The following is a 20,933-nucleotide window of genomic DNA, read 5'->3' on the forward strand; positions in this document are numbered from 1 at the left end:
TTAAAGCCAATGAGTAGGAATGCACTAAAAAGGAGGACCACCAAACAAATTAATATTCCAGAACACTGGTTTAACAAAGATAGATTGAATAGCCAGTACTCCCATACCCAATGGCCTGTTTTGTTTTTCCTTTTTCAAAAAGGCTTGCGCTTTCCAAAGTGACACGTCAGTTTGCATGGTGACAGCGAGGGATTGCAATCTGCGTTCTTGGCAGCTGAGTACAAAACAAGGGTTATGGAAGGACCCCTTAAGGACACATGACGTGTGTGACACGTCCTGATTCCCTTTTATTCCATAAGTTTGGTCCTTAAGGGGTTAAGCATCTAGACACCACTTCACTTAAGGTATATTTAGATTATATGTGAATTCTTTAGACAGAGTTCTAGGTTTTTTCATTGAAGTGTGAATTGTCAGGAATTTTTACTTTTAGCCCCTCAAAAAGCCAGATCAAAATCAAAAAAACAATTTCCGAGTTAGATATTTTCAGTTCATCTACGTGGGCCCAACAATTGAACTTCAGTGTGTAATCCTGTCTCTTTATGACAAATACAAAAGTGGCAGTCGAAATGCAACCACCTCCTATGATCCTAACATACATTAAGGTGCAACATTTTACTGTTCTTTAACAAAATGTGTGGTTAAAAGCATTGCCTATTTTATTGATTTATTTTACAGCAGATCTGTCACTATGTGAATAGTGTAGTAGTGACAGAGAGGCTTTAAGTGAGGAATGCAAAGTGGTTTACTGTACCTGACAGATTGCAGCCAAACCAGTTTGTAAGCTAGCGAAAGGATGGGTGAAATTGGGCAATGACAGGCAGCAGTATGGATGGAGAGATTGACGAGATGTGAGGAAGCCAAGATTCTTTCAGAATGTATTGGCAGCAAACAGCAAAAATGTAAACACCTGATGACATTGCGACATGACATATCTGGCTAAACGGAGCTTCCCACACACAACGCCACTATGAAAGGATATTTTACACTGCTACAAGTCACATAATATAGCAAAGAGATTATCATGTTGTGACAAATTCTGCTTCAGAACCCACAATTATCACAACCATTTTATTATTTTCGTGGTTTGTAGTAACGGAAACAGGAGATAGTAATCAGAACTGGCATACAATGCTGTTAGTTTATTTAAATAATAGAAATAAATGCCAACAAGGTAAAATGTATACACAGTTTATGGAAAGCTGTAGGAGGTTTCTAGTTGGAAGGACAACTTGGAGCAAGACAGAGCACCTTGGGGTCATCAAGTTTGGTCAATATGTTCTCTCACTTTTTAAGTGACAAAAAAAAAAACTACAATATTTTTCATGAATTATACAAAAGCAAAAACGTCAACATAACATATACTGTACAAAGGACATAAAAACAAAAGAGATGTAGCATTAGGTCATTTTAGAAGGGGTGGAAGAAGTAGGATCCTAGAACGTGGTAGGTGCACAGAACCCCTGAGCAAATAGCCTGTACTGAACCAAGAGAAGTTGTTACCCGTCATCTAATTTAACATCAATCTTGTACCCTATGGAAAAGATTACATCAGCGCATGCCTCGTCGGGGACATTTGACTTCTGTAGTTTACTGGCAAGGTGTCGCCCCGACATCCCTCCAGGGCAGTTCTGGTCCTCTGGCCTTTCCAACCCCTTCTCCAAAGGGTTTGTTTATTGTTCCGTGGTCTTCACCCTACCATCCATTAGTTGGAGTAGTGTGCGGTGCAGGGTCTGGCACACGCGTGCGTATCCGTGCCGGGTCAGATGCAGATAATCATACATGTCGTGGTGACTGATGGTGCCATCGGAATGCACAAAACCTGGATCTACATTCAGGAGAATAGCATTGGGCTTGGAGGGCAATGTTTTGGCCAACAGCTCGTTGACACGCATGTTCCTCTCCCGCAGAGGATTTGGGTTTTTACCACGTGGAAGTAAAGCCTGCAGAGAAACAACAGGTGTAAGAAAGCAGATATTATTCTTCTCCATCAGTAGGAGTTAAATGATGGATGGTATCTGTGTAAGTAACAGCTAACTGAGCCAAACAACCACAAAATGCCATGAGAACCACAAAATAATCCGAGTTTCATGGGTAAGTATTGCACAGTTTTCTATTCATAGTACCACTTTAAGGGATCTCACAAAATCACAAATGTAATAACTGATACATGCAAAAATAAACCCAGCAATGGTTACGGATACTGGCAGCACAAAACATAATCCCCTTCCCTGAGAGATGATGTGCCAGGACTTTCATTTCATCACAGTTTGGGTACAAATAACTTCATAAATCTACAAAAGGTTTTTAGTATCAGTGATGACAGGAGGACACAACTAGAACGTTACAAAATTTAACCAAACCTAGTAAAACTTAATAACTAGAGTACATTTAGAATATAAATAAAAATGAACATAGAACATAAATGAACATAGATTGTTAGGCTTTGAGTGTTCCTTGAAATCCTTTCAAAATAGGCAAAGATTGGGTTAGGAAACAGTTCTCACCAAAACGATGACCTTGGCTTGAACCTGACTTTTGCCCAGACTCGCCACGATTGCCTCAATTCCACCCGCAATCTGCTCGGCACTGTGACCCTGGTTATATGTACCTACCCACAACACGATGATCTGAAAAAGGAGGCAAACAAAATAAATAAATACTATGCTTTCATACAGGATTACAAAACATTCCAAAACACAAACACATTTGTTCCACATGACAATATCCCAATAAGAACATTTACTAAAAACAGACAATTGGGGTGGTGTCAGTGGAATTGCTCAGAGGAAAAGAGAATTCATGTTGTAATGGTAGGTCACATTATATCTGATGGAAATTAATAAAAGACAAGACCACTGCCTCCAATATTCACTTCAGCAAATAAAGAAAATGTTTGTAGCTCTATGAAAGTGATATTTATCTCACCAATGGCACAGGTGGCAACAAATCAGAGAAACATTGGCTGTAGGGATGGCCAAAAACTAGAAGAGCATCAATCCCATGTTGCTTTGTCAGTTTTAAGAGCTTCTTTTTGGCCAAACCTGCTTTAAAATATTCCTTCTATGGATATCCAGAAGACAAGCTTGCATTTGTGGATACACAAAATGCAATGGCTCCCTAGATATCCAGCCTGTTCTGCATCAATTAACATTCCAAGCATGATAACCACTACAGCATGCAGTAGTGATTATGGTGCCTGGAGTACCTTAGTAATTAGTCTAACCAGCAGTGCAGGGCTTTGCTCACTGGCTGAGAGTGATCAGAAGATACTTTCAGCCAATGAACTAGCCCTGCACCACCAGGCTTATCATTATCAGAATTTATATAGCGCCAAATTATTCCACAATGCTTCAAAATATCATAAAGAGTTAATTTTAACAACAAATGAGATAACTTGTTACAGGGACAATAGGCTGATGTGGATCCTGCTCGAAGGAGCTTACAATCTAGAGGCTTAGCTTAGGAGAGCCAACGCAAGCTCCTTAACAGGTTCTACTATAGCTATAATGGAGGCGGGGAGCAGAACTCGGTGGACGCCATGCTGGCCTATCTTGGATTTATCCAAAACAAAAACTTTGGGGTCTTTAAAGGAATATATCTCACCGTATTCCCTGTACATTAATTGCACAGTTCTCTCCTCACCTACCTTTGGTTTAATATGCTTCAATTCCCCATTTTCCAGACGCCACAAAATGTGCTGAGTCCCATCTCCAACCCCACCAAAATTCAGGGCATGGAGCGGGGAAAAAAGTTCCCTCCAGATCTAAAAAGAAACACATGGCATCAATTTCCTATTCCAAACCGTAATGTTCTTTGAGATTGACTACACTAGATATTGGTTTACACAATCACCACACAGTGCTTTATTCAAGAACTAAAACACACAAATACATCTGAAAGAATCAAAAATCAACCACAAGCACAAGCTCAGTAAAGGTTTGTCCCACTGAGCTTACAATCGGTGTGGATACAATAACATTTAAGATACATTCTAGCATGTCGCACAGTCAGCAGGTTACAGAGCACTGTAAAATTATTGTTTTTTTAATATCTAAGTTTTTTTCTTCTTTTTTTTTACTTAGAACAACATTAAACATACACAAAAGTGTATCAATCGTAGTAGAATGAAGGAAACCGCATTCACTAGGCTGCCGAGGTGCACCAGATCCGGGGATGGCCAAACCCTACGTTGTGTTAAGTACATGAAATAAATAGTCGTCCGGGCACTCAAGGCGATATCCAAAACAGCAGTTTTATTGGAGCAAATGAATAACAATGTTTCGACCCTTCTGGGTCTTTGCCAAGCTTGACAAAGAACAGGAAGGGTTAAAACGTTGCTATTTGTTTGGTCCAATAAAATGGCTGTTTTGGCTATCGCCTTGAGTGCCCGGACCACTGTTTATTTCATAAACTTACACAGAAGCAAAGCCTCCCCATAAATAGTCACATTATCATAAAGACAAACAGATACAATAGCAATTATATACACACCACCTTGGGGGAACTGCCTCAATTCTAGGAGATAAACTGAGGGGCAGTAAAGATCCACCAGTTATTTTTTTAGCCAAACTGCATAGTTATACGGTTTCTTTGGGTCAAAACCTTGAGACCTATAAAGTAATGCCTCCATCTGAAGTTGGAACAAGACGTGTGAATTCCACAAATCTAGTATAAATGGTGAGGAAACCTCTACCTTCGTAAAAGTCTCCGTCCATAGTTCCTTAACCATTTTGCAATCCCACCAATCGTGTACAAGAGTGCCAAGATGCTTATTGCATCTCCAGCGAATAGGGGCTTACTTTTTTTCTTTTAATTCTTTATTTTAAGGGGCTGAATATTACATATGCATATTGTCACACAGGTAGGGTAAAATAACGGAATAATGATATGCATTAAATTAAATAATGATATGATTAAATCAAGGTATTAAGTATCCCATAAGGAACAAAGAGGGTGTGCGTCTCGTATATAGTGAGCAAGAAATCAAAATGCAGTAAAGAAAACCTGCCGTAATAAAATTACTATAGGATTTGGGATCAGAAAAGAGACTGTCCCTCCAAAATAGGGACACTTGGGAGGTATTCACATCCCATAGACTGTGTGTGCACAGGATATTACCTCGAACTGGTGAAGGAGCTGGACATTGGAATCCCCTATAAACACCACTTCCGGTTCCTTGTCTTTGCTGCTTGTCATAAAGTGGTTGTGCTGAAAGACAAAGTGAAACGTGTACAGTTAGCATCTTAATGGTGCGGAGCAGTTTGATTCCTTCCATGTTGGTGAATAAAAGGAATTGTATTGTTCAGGCCAAAGTAGCTGAAATGGGGAAAACATATCTTGCTATTTTTACATAAAATTCTGTCCAGTTCTTTTAAATTCCTTGATCAGTTACATATAGTTACTTATTACATAAATTCACTAGAATAAATTTTATATTTAATGTCAAAATAGCTGAACTGGAAAAATTATCTAATGCCTCGTTTCCACTGAGCGGATCGGTTCGGGTTGGTACAGTTTGGAAGGTTTAGAATGGACAAGCCCATTCTGGTGAGCGTTTCCACTGCAAGTCACACCTTTCAGGGCCAAGCGGGGTTTAGAAAAAATGCTCTTCCTGTCCACCAATCAATGGATTGTATAGTAGCTCCGCCCTACCCGAACCGTTCCATTTCATATGGACCTACATCTGAAGCAGGACCCTGAATGGATCAGTACGGTTCACTTGTATGGACTACTTTCATAATGGAAACACCCAAAATTGCAAACCGTACTGAACCGATACACTCAGTGGAAACGAGGCATTAGTCAACTATGCTTTCAGTTCTGCTACTCTTGCCTTAGAGGAATACTTCACTGGATTATTTTTAATTTATTTTAGTGTGTGTATATTATATTAAGGAGCTTGTTTTTGGCATTTTTTTCTTTTGTTAGATTTTTACAAGGATTTGGAGTTACTGTGTCTGGCATCCCCGAGTCCTATAGAAGTAAGAAGGGGTGTTTTTACCCCATTTTGCCATTTGTTTTTTTTTTCTCTTTTGAATTCAGATTTATCTTCACAGCATATGATATTCACAAGTTTTTCTCTTCTTTGGTATATGTATATGAAAAGAGTTTGCAAAAGCTGCAGATCTCTTATCTGCAGCCTTTGCAAGCCCTCCCCTTCTAATCCAGCTCAGACTTCCCATTGCAGCTCAAAGATAAGTCTTTGCAAGGCAGGTGCTCTCGACTATTGCTGCTTCTTTAGTTTAGTTCCAGTGAGCTAACCAAACCAGGAAGTAACATGATCTGTTTGATTAACAGCCAGGGGGTTGTAACAAGGTTAATTTATCAAAGTGCAAAATTCTATAGAAATCTGCACTTTTGTAAAATGGGGACACATTCTTCACATAAAGTCATACAGCAAGCTTAAGTGCTTTAGGTGTTTGTGGTGTTCCTTGAAACCTGAAATTCACTTTGAAAAACAAACAAACCCCTGTGAGTGTTATGGGTGACATAATAAAACAGTTTTGAGCAAGGGACAAAAATGCTGTGTGTTCATAGACTGTTAAATAAAACTGCAATATGATTTAATGAGAACAGCTGACTTTGCTCCTGGAACTTGTCAATCACGGATACTAGAACTTTACTAATTATGGGTAACGGGTAACGTGTCCTTCTGGTTGTTGCGGACAGATTGGGAAACATAGACCTCAATAACTGCAGGGTCAAAAGTTAGCCATGATTGGTCCATATTCTGCATGCACAGTAATTACTTTGGTGCTAGAACTGGGAATACAAAATACAATTAACGATGGCGGGCTAGATTGGCTTGACATACGACGGGGAGGAGCAGCACTTACCAGTGACATCCAACGCCCATCGCCTTGAGTGTCTGGCATCGCAGTGGGAATGGCAGCGGGGTTTTGCTCTCCGTCACACATGGTGTCCTACATGGACAGGATAAATCAGGGGTTACAATAACCAACCAATGGATCAGAATTACAGTGGGGAGACGGGGAGACTAGCAGAGGCTACACTGCATGGCCTGACTGCAGTACGAGATACCAGTAAATACACACACACTCAATGTCAGCGATAAGAAGGAGAGATAGGATTTACTCAATGTCCCAAAGATATGACAATTATGGGCAGGAAGGGGGTGTAGGATATTGCTACATTTAGGAATGGTTGTGTCATGTCAGAGGCATCTGACAGTAACTACATGGATCCGATTTCGACAAATAGTAACTTGTAATACAATATTCTAGAAACATTTTTTTAAAAAAAATTGAAAACACATTTTCTATGAAAAAAGCCACAGTAACAGTTTCTCTGTGGCAGTGTTAATTTTAGCGGCAAATTTCATTTTCTTTTTAGTCAGTCTTTTGACTAAAAAGCCATTTTAGTTGTATTTTAGTCATATGAATTGTTTTAGTTTTAGTCTACTAAATCTCCTGAAGATTTTAGTCAACGCTACTAAAATCTAATAGTTTTAGTTAAAGCCTCTGTCTGTATGTCTCTTCCCTCCAGCACCTTGCCTATTTCCCTCCAGCCCCCATTTGCCTCAATTCCTACTCCAGCCACCCCTCGTATCCCTCTGTGTCTAGTTACCCCCTAGCCGCCCCTCCATGTTTCTCGTTCCTTCCCAGCCGCTCCTCCATGTGTCTCATTTCCCCCCAGCCGCCCCTCCATATTTCTCGTTCCACCCACCCCCCCATGTGTCTCGTTCCCCCCAGCCGCCCCTCCATATTTCTTGTTCCACCCCCCCATGTGTCTCGTTCCACCCCCCCCCATGTGTCTCGTTCCCCCCCTAGCCGCCCCTCCATATTTCTCGTTCCACCCACCCATGTGTCTCGTCCCCCCCCTAGCCACCCCCCTCCATGTGTCTCGTTCCCCCCCAGCCGCCCCTCCATGTGTCTCGTTCCCCCCCAGCCGCCCCTCCATGTGTCTCGTTTCCCCCCAGCCGCCCCTCCATGTGTCTCATTCTCCCCCCCCAGCCGCCCCTCCATGTGTCTCATTCTCCCCCCCCCAGCCGCCCCTCCATGTGTCTCATTCTCCCCCCCCCCAGCCGCCCCTCCATGTGTCTCATTCTCCCCCCCCCAGCCGCCCCTCCATGTGTCTCATTCTCCCCCCCCAGCCGCCCCTCCATGTGTCTCATTCTCCCCCCCCCCAGCCGCCCCTCCATGTGTCTCATTCTCCCCCCCCCAGCCGCCCCTCCATGTGTCTCATTCTCCCCCCCCCAGCCGCCCCTCCATGTGTCTCATTCTCCCCCCCCCAGCCGCCCCTCCATGTGTCTCATTCTCCCCCCCCCCAGCCGCCCCTCCATGTGTCTCATTCTCCCCCCCCCAGCCGCCCCTCCATGTGTCTCATTCTCCCCCCCCCCCAGCCGCCCCTCCATGTGTCTCATTCTCCCCCCCCCCAGCCGCCCCTCCATGTGTCTCATTCTCCCCCCCCCAGCCGCCCCTCCATGTGTCTCATTCTCCCCCCCCAGCCGCCCCTCCATGTGTCTCATTCTCCCCCCCCAGCCGCCCCTCCATGTGTCTCGTTCTCCCCCCCCAGCCGCCCCTCCATGTGTCTCGTTCTCCCCCCCCAGCCGCCCCTCCATGTGTCTCGTTCTCCCCCCCCCCCAGCCGCCCCTCCATGTGTCTCCCCCCCACCTCTCCTCCATGTGTCTCATTCCCCCCCAGTCCACCCATGTGTCTTTCCCCCCAGTGGTAAAATTTAGCGGGAAATTTCTATTTGGTTTTAGTAATAGTGTTGACAAAAAAAAAACATTTTAGTCGTCTGAATGGTTTTAGTTGACTAAATCGGACAAACTTAACACTGCTTTGTAGTAAAGGGCTAGAGTGGTAGTATATATATATATATATATATATATATATATACACACACACACACACACACATACATACATATATATTTTTTTAAATTGGCACCAGGTTATTAAACATTTTAAATACCTTCTAGGACGGGTTTAAATGGAAACAGGCCATGCATTTACCTTTTCTCCCTACCCATTATCTGACCAGTCACATGGTGTTTGATAAGGGACAAATATCATGACACAACCCATAACCAACAAAAACTTACTTTTTGGTTGTAACACACACACGTTATATGAAGATGGCTGCACTCTCGGTCCTTTCTTCAGGATCACAATTATAACACAATATTTGTGATCCTGAAGAAGGTCCCTCAAAGGGACTGAAATGTTGATCTTTAATTTAATGAAGTTGAAATAAAATTTGGATTTTATTAAGGACCGAGAGTGCAGCCATCTTCATATAACCATTGGATACTGGAGCCCTGGTTATATTTCACCGGACCGTAAATTTGTATATAGCCTGACTGCAAGGATCTACAGATATATATAAAATTTAAACTGTGAATTACATCACACACGTACTCTGGACGTCAGTGTGCATTTCATTCATATTGTTGTACATCTCACCCAGGACACACTTCAATGCCATTACTGGGGTGAAGGATAATGTATTTGCCACAAACTGGAGGTGTGCCAGTCTGAACTTTGAGTGTTTGGAGTCAAGTTTTTTGTAAAAAGGGAATAATTGAGTTTTGAAACGAATTATTTGTTATAAGATAACAGCCGTGGTTCCCAGATCACCTTATACAAGTGACTCACTGCTTATTAGCATTAACCAAAGGAGACAGTTTATCTTTAATGTAACTAAAAAATCCTATCATGCAATTTAAAAAAAAAAAAAAATGTAAAAAAAGTGTAAATGTTACCATAATAAACATAGAAACTGCTAGAATATTTGAACAAATACGTTATACAGGAATGTCTGGTTAGCCACAGAGTACCATGATATAACATAACATAAAGCTTAAATACATTACAGAATGAATGACATTAAATACATCACATCATTGCAATGCAACATTAATCTCAGGATAAACATCCAACTATACACAGCTACAATGTTTGCTTGTGGGGCACGATATGCATATTACAGTAACAACCCCTGGATGTTGGGCCAAGGTAACATCCCCAGGACGTACTTGAAAACCAGAGTAATCTGAATGTACCTTTCCTGGTTAAATTTCGGAAAGCTTATGGCCTCCCAGAGTAACCTCTACCTTATACACCTGTCTCTTGCTCTCTCTTATAGGGCAGCACTTTACTCTCTCCTCCAGCTCTGCTTCACTCCCACCTTGTTTGACTGCAAATTCCTGTCCTGTTGTGTCTTATACCCCACCTCCTATAGATTGGAAGCTCGTTTGAGCAGGGTCCTCTTCAACCTATCGTTCCTGTAAGTTTTCTTGTAATTGTCCTATTTATAGTTAAATTCCCCCATCTCTTCTAATACTGTAAAGCGCTATGGAATCTGTTGGCGCTATATAAATGGCAATAATAATAATATTAAAATACTTTGTTATTATTAAACCCTGCATGGGCAAGCATTTTGTTTGTAAAAATTCTTTGTCAGTTTTGTTTTTCCAAGTATAATGAAATAACATTTTAGAGTAGGACAGTGAAAGTCATTATAGGACAAAGTAGGGTAAAGTAGAATGACATAGGCCTGCAGTGCACAGCCTGCCTGGTCAGAACAGTATTTACAATTACAAGTAGTGTGCGGTTGTTGCTAACATTTGATAAGTGCGAATGTTCCAGTTGATTGCATTGTTGTGCTTAACCGTTCACATACAAGGTAGCTATCACGTTTGTGGGGGTGCCTGTTGTATTCAGCGGTTGTCCGTTCCCCCATTCTGTCTGTTTTCAGGATGTGAAAGCATTTTGAAGCAATCACTGGGTCGGTGAACCAGTTTGTACGCACGTGGCAAGATTTGAATGAGACAAATCGCAATATAATCCAAGGCAAAGAAAAGTCCAATGGTTTCCTTGTTTAGTGGGACCAAATCCTTAGGTGACTGGCACACAGTTCCGTGCCCATTGGCTAAGGGGTGTCAGCTGAGAACATGCCTGCGTTGGCTGTGCTTTACTCTACAGAGACTTCTAGGTTCTCCTACTGGAAACGACTGGAGCTATTCCACAGTGAGATGTCCAGATACACTACAGGCACCCAGACCTCTTAAGTGGTCTGGGTGTAGTGACCTTGTCCCCTTAACCATGCAATGTTAATTACTGCAGTCTCTAAGAAACTGCAATAGTTAAATTTCAGGATTAGGACTGCCACTAGTGGTGCTCAGACACCAACTAGAGGAACTAGCTCAGTGACTTTTGGTCGCCTAATTGATGCTGCATGTCCTCATTGTAACGCAACCCCTGTTTGGACAGTCAGGGAAACAGCATTTCGTATGATATTCGTATGTTTGGCTATTTCGTGTTGTTTGTAAAAGAGCCGAACAAACTCCCGAACCACCCGACCTCCCCCCCCCCCCCACCAGGGTCGTGTGCAGCCCATTAACCACCCAGACCTTCGCGGTTAACTGCAAGTAATTGTTGAAAGGCGTGGTGGTCTGCGTTAGTTTGCCGAACACGTGGCGGGGGCCATTTTAAGATCGTCAAACGCTCAGCGGTAGATGGTCGCCGACGCACTGGAACTGTTTTCGGACACACGACAGATCACAGACCAGAAAAAAAAAAAAAAAACACAAACCGGGCCACTGGCAGAAAGGCGAAGAGACGCTGAATGTTCTGATACCACACACAATGCAATCGCAGCCGTCTGACCGGGAACCTCATCTGAGGCCTAGCATGCCAAGCAACCTGATCGCCGGGGGAGGACCGGAGGGGATATCCCAGTCCCCGCTGGAGATGCATGCTCACCCAACAGGGGGAGAATCACTGTCCGACGACAAGCCACGCGACGTGCCCAAGATGGCCACCGCGCCAAGCAAACCAAGGAGGATCTGGAGCTCCAGCAATGGAGACGGCGGTTTGAGAATAGATTCAATCAAATCTGCCATGCATTTTGGAGAAACATACAGCACAGGCCTCCTCCCCAAGTCTCACATGTGAAGCGGGAGAGCGCGCCGGCAGAGGCGCGCACGACCCACCCCAGACGAGGGACCCAAGCGGGTGTGCACCCACTCTGCAACCCCTCCAGCCGGAAGGCAGCTCAAAAAACGAGGAATCCAGGGGACATGGCTCACACTGGGCTAAAAACTGCCGTACTCAAACCAACCAGTCGACATCCCACAAAGCAGCGGGCAATTAAGAAACGGCGGAGAGTAGCTGAATGCAGCCGGCACAGAAGAATACACCACAAACTTACCTCTGACCATCCAGAACAAGCGGAGGCCAAGCAGAGAGATCTGAGCAGCCACTCCCGTCCACGGGCCACCTGTTAGGCGCTGGGACCCCCCACGGAGGAGAATAGAGAAGCCGCCCACCTCTTCACATGCCTCAAGAGCTTCCCAAATAAGGGGATCGGCTGAGCCAGAAACTCGCTAAGGACAGTGGACTGTGTTGCCTAACTCTGAATCCTCCATGATATTGATGGCCACCATTTTACCCCAAGACTATACCATGCCGCAAAGTTTAAAATGCCCTTCAGCGGCCACTCTACCTAGTAACATATAATCGTATGATCTTATCTCTCACACTATCTAAGCTCACCTCACATTCTCAAAGCATGTTGTTAACCCTATGTTCACTTACGCACCCACATGTCTAGATAACTCAAAGTGGACTCTACTGTTCTACATAAATCAGACATACATGAATAGCCTGCAACCCACCTACTTACATGGAGAGGTGTATGATAGCATTATACCTCTGTTGAAGTTATCAGTTGCATGCCTTAACCTAAAATGCTGTCAGTTAGAACAGTTTAATCTAGTTTAATCCATTGTCTCATTACTGAATACTGACATTTGTTTACCGTGTCATCTCTTTGCTATAAGCCTAAATCTTTGTCTAGCTTGTCTCTAGAGAGAATCCTTAAATTTAAAATTTGTGCTCGCTTTCACATGTACCTCTATGTTCATCTGTCAACATTACGTTGGAGGAATGCCTTTGGGGTACCTCTCAACTGTTTGTTATTAACTTACGCACTACAAAAATAAAGAATTTTAAAAAAATAATTATACTGTAAACGGAATGGTTCTGTATTTTGTGTCACAGTTTTCCACAAGGTCCCCTTGTGGGAGTTTCCTTGCTGGGAGACCATCATAAAAGGCCGAGCTGTGGCCAGCATTAAAGCAGATCGTTTTACCCCTTCATGAAGTCTCGACTCATGCTTGGGAAATTGGGAGCTATAATGACTACTTCACTCTTATTCTGCTGGGATTTCGGGAGAAGCTGCAAGGATCGGTCCTACAGGGATAACAGGATCCTTTACACTCATGCTCTGCACGAAGACATCCAGCGTCAGCAAAATCCCTACAGGAAAACATTACAGCAATGCTTTCTTATACAGAGGGCCTAATACGCCCCCATGGGATCCGAGTGTTACTCTCTCCATGGGATGAGTTTTTGTGTGTGTGTGTCTCTCTCTCCCTCCATCCATCCATCGGATGCGTGTGTCTCTCTCTCCCTCCATCCATCCATCGGATGCGTGTGTCTCTCTCTCCCTCCATCCATCCATCGGATGCGTGTGTCTCTCTCTCCCTCCATCCATCCATCGGATGCGTGTGTCTCTCTCTCCCTCCATCCATCCATCGGATGCGTGTGTCTCTCTCTCCCTCCATCCATCCATCGGATGCGTGTGTCTCTCTCTCCCTCCATCCATCCATCGGATGCGTGTGTCTCTCTCTCCCTCCATCCATCCATCGGATGCGTGTGTCTCTCTCTCCCTCCATCCATCGGATGCGTGTGTCTCTCCATCCATCCATCCATCCATCGGATGCGTGTGTCTCTCTCTCCCTCCATCGGATGCGTGTGTCTCTCTCTCCCTCCATCCATCCATCCGATGCGTGTGTCTCTCTCTCCCTCCATCCATCCATCCGATGCGTGTGTCTCTCTCTCCCTCCATCCATCCATCGGATGCGTGTCTCTCTCTCCCTCCATCCATCCATCCATCGGATGCGTGTCTCTCTCTCCCTCCATCCATCCATCCATCGGATGCGTGTCTCTCTCTCCCTCCATCCATCCATCCATCGGATGCGTGTCTCTCTCTCCCTCCATCCATCCATCCATCGGATGCGTGTCTCTCTCTCCCTCCATCCATCCATCCATCCATCGGATGCGTGTCTCTCTCTCCCTCCATCCATCCATCCATCGGATGCGTGTCTCTCTCTCCCTCCATCCATCGATCCATCGGATGCGTGTCTCTCTCTCCCTCCATCCATCGATCCATCGGATGCGTGTCTCTCTCTCCCTCCATCCATCGATCCATCGGATGCGTGTCTCTCTCTCCCTCCATCCATCGATCCATCGGATGCGTGTCTCTCTCTCCCTCCATCCATCGATCCATCGGATGCGTGTCTCTCTCTCCCTCCATCCATCGATCCATCGGATGCGTGTGTCTCTCTCTCCCTCCATCCATCCATCGGATGCGTGTGTCTCTCTCTCCCTCCATCCATCCATCGGATGCGTGTGTCTCTCTCTCCCTCCATCCATCCATCGGATGCGTGTGTCTCTCTCTCCCTCCATCGGATGCGTGTGTCTCTCTCTCCCTCCATCCATCCATCCATCGGATGAGTGTGTCTCTCTCTCCCTCCATCCATCCATCGGATGAGTGTGTGTCTCTCTCTCCCTCCATCCATCCATCGGATGAGTGTGTGTCTCTCTCTCCCTCCATCCATCCATCGGATGAGTGTGTGTCTCTCTCTCCCTCCATCCATCCATCGGATGAGTGTGTCTCTCTCTCCCTCCATCCATCCATCGGATGAGTGTGTCTCTCTCTCCCTCCATCCATCCATCGGATGAGTGTGTCTCTCTCTCCCTCCATCCATCCATCGGATGAGTGTGTCTCTCTCTCCCTCCATCCATCCATCGGATGAGTGTGTCTCTCTCTCCCTCCATCCATCCATCGGATGAGTGTGTCTCTCTCTCCCTCCATCCATCCATCGGATGCGTGTGTCTCTCTCTCCCTCCATCCATCCATCGGATGCGTGTGTCTCTCTCTCCCTCCATCCATCCATCGGATGCGTGTGTCTCTCTCTCCCTCCATCCATCCATCGGATGCGTGTGTCTCTCTCTCCCTCCATCCATCCATCGGATGCGTGTGTCTCTCTCTCCCTCCATCCATCCATCCATCGGATGCGTGTGTCTCTCTCTCCCTCCATCCATCCATCCATCGGATGCGTGTGTCTCTCTCTCCCTCCATCCATCCATCCATCGGATGCGTGTGTCTCTCTCTCCCTCCATCCATCCATCCATCGGATGCGTGTGTCTCTCTCTCCCTCCATCCATCCATCGGATGCGTGTGTCTCTCTCTCCCTCCATCCATCCATCCATCGGATGCGTGTGTCTCTCTCTCCCTCCATCCATCCATCCATCGGATGCGTGTGTCTCTCTCTCCCTCCATCCATCCATCGGATGCGTGTGTCTCTCTCTCCCTCCATCCATCCATCCATCGGATGCGTGTGTCTCTCTCTCCCTCCATCCATCCATCCATCGGATGCGTGTGTCTCTCTCTCCCTCCATCCATCCATCCATCGGATGCGTGTGTCTCTCTCTCCCTCCATCCATCCATCCATCGGATGCGTGTGTCTCTCCCTCCATCCATCCATCCATCCATCGGATGCGTGTGTCTCTCTCTCCCTCCATCCATCCATCGGATGCGTGTGTCTCTCTCTCCCTCCATCCATCCATCCATCCATCGGATGCGTGTGTCTCTCTCTCCCTCCATCCATCCATCCATCCATCGGATGCGTGTGTCTCTCTCTCCCTCCATCCATCCATCCATCCATCGGATGCGTGTGTCTCTCTCTCCCTCCATCCATCCATCGGATGAGTGTGTCTCTCTCTCCCTCCATCCATCCATCCATCGGATGCGTGTGTCTCTCTCTCCCTCCATCCATCCATCCATCGGATGCGTGTGTCTCTCTCTCCCTCCATCCATCCATCCATCGGATGCGTGTGTCTCTCTCTCCCTCCATCCATCCATCCATCGGATGCGTGTGTCTCTCTCTCCCTCCATCCATCCATCCATCGGATGCGTGTGTCTCTCTCCCTCCATCCATCCATCCATCCATCGGATGCGTGTGTCTCTCTCTCTCCCTCCATCCATCCATCGGATGCGTGTGTCTCTCTCTCCATCCATCCATCCATCGGATGCGTGTGTCTCTCTCTCCCTCCATCCATCGGATGCGTGTGTCTCTCTCTCCCTCCATCCATCGGATGCGTGTCTCTCCCTCCATCCATCCATCCATCGGATGCGTGTCTCTCCCTCCATCCATCGGATGCGTGTGTCTCTCTCTCCCTCCATCCATCGGATGCGTGTGTCTCTCTCTCCCTCCATCCATCGGATGCGTGTCTCTCCCTCCATCCATCCATCCATCGGATGCGTGTCTCTCCCTCCATCCATCGGATGCGTGTCTCTCTCTCCCTCCATCCATCCATCGGATGCGTGTCTCTCTCTCCCTCCATCCATCCATCGGATGCGTGTCTCTCTCTCCCTCCATCCATCCATCGGATGCGTGTCTCTCTCTCCCTCCATCCATCCATCCATCCATCCATCCATCCATCGGATGCGTGTCTCTCTCTCCCTCCATCCATCCATCCATCCATCCATCGGATGCGTGTCTCTCTCTCCCTCCATCCATCCATCCATCCATCGGATGCGTGTCTCTCTCTCCCTCCATCCATCCATCCATCCATCGGATGCGTGTCTCTCTCTCCCTCCATCCATCCATCCATCCATCCATCGGATGCGTGTCTCTCTCTCCCTCCATCCATCCATCCATCGGATGCGTGTCTCTCTCTCCCTCCATCCATCCATCCATCGGATGCGTGTCTCTCTCTCCCTCCATCCATCCATCGGATGCGTGTCTCTCTCTCCCTCCATCCATCCATCCATCGGATGCGTGTCTCTCTCTCCCTCCATCCATCCATCCATCGGATGCGTGTCTCTCTCTCCCTCCATCCATCCATCCATCGGATGCGTGTCTCTCTCTCCCTCCATCCATCGAATGCGTGTCTCTCTCTCCCTCCATCCATCGATCCATCGGATGCGTGTCTCTCTCTCCCTCCATCCATCGATCCATCGGATGCGTGTCTCTCTCTCCCTCCATCCATCGATCCATCGGATGCGTGTCTCTCTCTCCCTCCATCCATCCATCCATCGGATGCGTGTCTCTCTCTCCCTCCATCCATCCATCGGATGCGTGTGTCTCTCTCTCCCTCCATCCATCCATCCATCGGATGCGTGTGTCTCTCTCTCCCTCCATCCATCCATCCATCGGATGCGTGTGTCTCTCTCTCCCTCCATCCATCCATCCATCGGATGCGTGTGTCTCTCTCTCCCTCCATCCATCGATCCATCGGATGCGTGTCTCTCTCTCCCTCCATCCATCGATCCATCGGATGCGTGTCTCTCTCTCCCTCCATCCATCGATCCATCGGATGCGTGTGTCTCTCTCTCCCTCCATCCATCCATCGGATGCGTGTGTCTCTCTCTCCCTCCATCCATCCATCCATCGGATGCGTGTGTCTCTCTCTCCCTCCATCCATCCATCCATCCATCGGATGCGTGTGTCTCTCTCTCCCTCCATCCATCCATCGGATGCGTGTGTCTCTCTCTCCCTCCATCCATCCATCGGATGCGTGTGTCTCTCTCTCCCCTCCATCGGATGCGTGTGTCTCTCTCTCCCTCCATCCATCCATCGGATGCGTGTGTCTCTCTCTCCCTCCATCCATCCATCGGATGCGTGTGTCTCTCTCTCCCTCCATCCATCCATCGGATGCGTGTGTCTCTCTCTCCCTCCATCCATCCATCGGATGAGTGTGTCTCTCTCTCCCTCCATCCATCCATCGGATGAGTGTGTCTCTCTCTCCCTCCATCCATCCATCGGATGAGTGTGTCTCTCTCTCCCTCCATCCATCCATCGGATGAGTGTGTCTCTCTCTCCCTCCATCCATCCATCGGATGAGTGTGTCTCTCTCTCCCTCCATCCATCCATCGGATGAGTGTGTCTCTCTCTCCCTCCATCCATCCATCGGATGCGTGTGTCTCTCTCCCTCCATCCATCCATCGGATGCGTGTGTCTCTCTCCCTCCATCCATCCATCGGATGCGTGTGTCTCTCTCTCCCTCCATCCATCCATCGGATGCGTGTCTCTCTCTCCCTCCATCCATCCATCCATCCATCGGATGCGTGTGTCTCTCTCTCCCTCCATCCATCGGATGCGTGTGTCTCTCTCTCCCTCCATCCATCCATCCATCGGATGCGTGTGTCTCTCTCTCCCTCCATCCATCCATCGGATGCGTGTGTCTCTCTCTCCCTCCATCCATCCATCCATCCATCCATCCATCCATCCATCGGATGCGTGTGTCTCTCTCTCCCTCCATCCATCCATCGGATGCGTGTGTCTCTCTCTCCCTCCATCCATCCATCGGATGCGTGTGTCTCTCTCTCCCTCCATCCATCCATCGGATGAGTGTGTCTCTCTCTCCCTCCATCCATCCATCGGATGAGTGTGTCTCTCTCTCCCTCCATCCATCGGATGAGTGTGTCTCTCTCTCCCTCCATCCATCCATCGGATGAGTGTGTCTCTCTCTCCCTCCATCCATCCATCGGATGAGTGTGTCTCTCTCTCCCTCCATCCATCCATCGGATGCGTGTGTCTCTCTCCCTCCATCCATCCATCGGATGCGTGTGTCTCTCTCTCCCTCCATCCATCCATCAGATGCGTGTGTCTCTCTCTCCCTCCATCCATCCATCCATCGGATACGTGTGTCTCTCTCTCCCTCCATCCATCCATCCATCGGATGCGTGTGTCTCTCTCTCCCTCCATCCATCCATCGGATGCGTGTGTCTCTCTCTCCCTCCATCCATCCATCCATCGGATGCGTGTGTCTCTCTCTCCCTCCATCCATCCATCCATCGGATGCGTGTGTCTCTCTCTCCCTCCATCCATCCATCCATCGGATGCGTGTGTCTCTCTCTCCCTCCATCCATCCATCCATCGGATGCGTGTGTCTCTCTCTCCCTCCATCCATCCATCCATCGGATGCGTGTGTCTCTCTCTCCCTCCATCCATCCATCCATCGGATGCGTGTGTCTCTCTCTCCCTCCATCCATCCATCCATCGGATGCGTGTGTCTCTCTCTCCCTCCATCCATCCATCCATCGGATGCGTGTGTCTCTCTCTCCCTCCATCCATCCATCCATCGGATGCGTGTGTCTCTCTCTCCCTCCATCCATCCATCCATCGGATGCGTGTGTCTCTCTCTCCCTCCATCCATCCATCCATCGGATGCGTGTGTCTCTCTCTCCCTCCATCCATCCATCGGATGCGTGTGTCTCTCTCTCCCTCCATCCATCCATCGGATGCGTGTGTCTCTCTCTCCCTCCATCCATCCATCGGATGCGTGTGTCTCTCTCTCCCTCCATCCATCCATCCATCGGATGCGTGTGTCTCTCTCTCCCTCCATCCATCCATCCATCGGATGCGTGTGTCTCTCTCTCCCTCCATCCATCCATCCATCGGATGCGTGTGTCTCTCTCTCCCTCCATCCATCCATCGGATGCGTGTGTCTCTCTCTCCCTCCATCCATCCATCGGATGCGTGTGTCTCTCTCTCCCTCCATCCATCCATCGGATGCGTGTGTCTCTCTCTCCCTCCATCCATCCATCGGATGCGTGTGTCTCTCTCTCCCTCCATCCATCCATCCATCGGATGCGTGTGTCTCTCTCTCCCTCCATCCATCCATCCATCCATCGGATGCGTGTGTCTCTCTCTCCCTCCATCCATCCATCCATCCATCGGATGCGTGTGTCTCTCTCTCCCTCCATCCATCCATCGGATGCGTGTGTCTCTCTCTCCCTCCATCCATCCATCGGATGCGTGTGTCTCTCTCTCCCTCCATCCATCCATCGGATGCGTGTGTCTCTCTCTCCCTCCATCCATCCATCGGATGCGTGTGTCTCTCTCTCCCTCCATCCATCCATCGGATGCGTGTGTCTCTCTCTCCCTCCATCCATCCATCCATCGGATGCGTGTGTCTCTCTCCCCCTCCATCCATCCATCCATCGGATGCGTGTGTCTCTCTCTCTCCCTCCATCCATCCATCGGATGCGTGTGTCTCTCTCTCTCCCTCCATCCATCCATCCATCGGATGCGTGTGTCTCTCTCTCTCCCTCCATCCATCCATCCATCGGATGCGTGTGTCTCTCTCTCCCTCCATCCATCCATCCATCGGATGCGTGTGTCTCTCTCTCTCCCTCCATCCATCCATCGGATGCGTGTGTCTCTCTCTCTCCCTCCATCCATCCATCCATCGGATGCGTGTGTCTCTCTCTCCCTCCATCCATCCATCCATCCATCGGATGCGTGTGTCTCTCTCTCCCTCCATCCATCCATCGGATGCGTGTGTCTCTCTCTCCCTCCATCCATCGGATGCGTGTGTCTCTCTCTCCCTCCATCCATCGGATGCGTGTGTCTCTCTCTCCCTCCATCCATCCATCGGATGCGTGTGTCTCTCTCTCCCTCCATCCATCCATCGGATGCGTGTGTCTCTCTCTCCCTCCATCCATCCATCGGATGCGTGTGTCTCTCTCTCCCTCCATCCATCCATCGGATGCGTGTGTCTCTCTCTCCCTCCATCCATCGGATGCGTGTGTCTCTCTCTCCCTCCATCCATCCGATGCGTGTGTCTCTCTCTCCCTCCATCCATCCATCCGATGCGTGTGTCTCTCTCTCCCTCCATCCATCCATCCGATGCGTGTGTCTCTCTCTCCCTCCATCCATCCATCCGATGCGTGTGTCTCTCTCTCCCTCCATCCATCCATCCGATGCGTGTGTCTCTCTCTCCCTCCATCCATCCATCCGATGCGTGTGTCTCTCTCTCCCTCCATCCATCCATCGGATGCGTGTGTCTCTCTCTCCCTCCATCCATCCATCGGATGCGTGTGTCTCTCTCT

At 47.8% G+C, this 20,933-nt stretch overlaps 1 protein-coding gene across 1 annotated transcript in view; it reads right to left on the minus strand.

Moving 5' to 3' along the window:
• Positions 1-1,112: 1,112 nt before the first annotated feature.
• The window catches only part of PAFAH1B3 (platelet activating factor acetylhydrolase 1b catalytic subunit 3), a 24,090-nt gene continuing 4,269 nt past the window's right edge, over positions 1,113-20,933 (minus strand). The window contains exons 2-6 of the mRNA XM_063436058.1: positions 6,837-6,923; positions 5,119-5,208; positions 3,647-3,763; positions 2,505-2,627; positions 1,113-1,940 (exon numbers count right to left, since the gene is read on the minus strand). Of these exons, the coding sequence (XP_063292128.1) occupies positions 1,671-1,940; positions 2,505-2,627; positions 3,647-3,763; positions 5,119-5,208; positions 6,837-6,917 (681 nt within the window). The 5' untranslated portion in view covers positions 6,918-6,923 and the 3' untranslated portion in view covers positions 1,113-1,670. The remainder of the gene's footprint in view (positions 1,941-2,504; positions 2,628-3,646; positions 3,764-5,118; positions 5,209-6,836; positions 6,924-20,933) is intronic.

This window comes from Pelobates fuscus, chromosome 11, assembly GCF_036172605.1.
Source record: "Pelobates fuscus isolate aPelFus1 chromosome 11, aPelFus1.pri, whole genome shotgun sequence".
Classification (NCBI taxonomy): domain Eukaryota; kingdom Metazoa; phylum Chordata; class Amphibia; order Anura; family Pelobatidae; genus Pelobates; species Pelobates fuscus.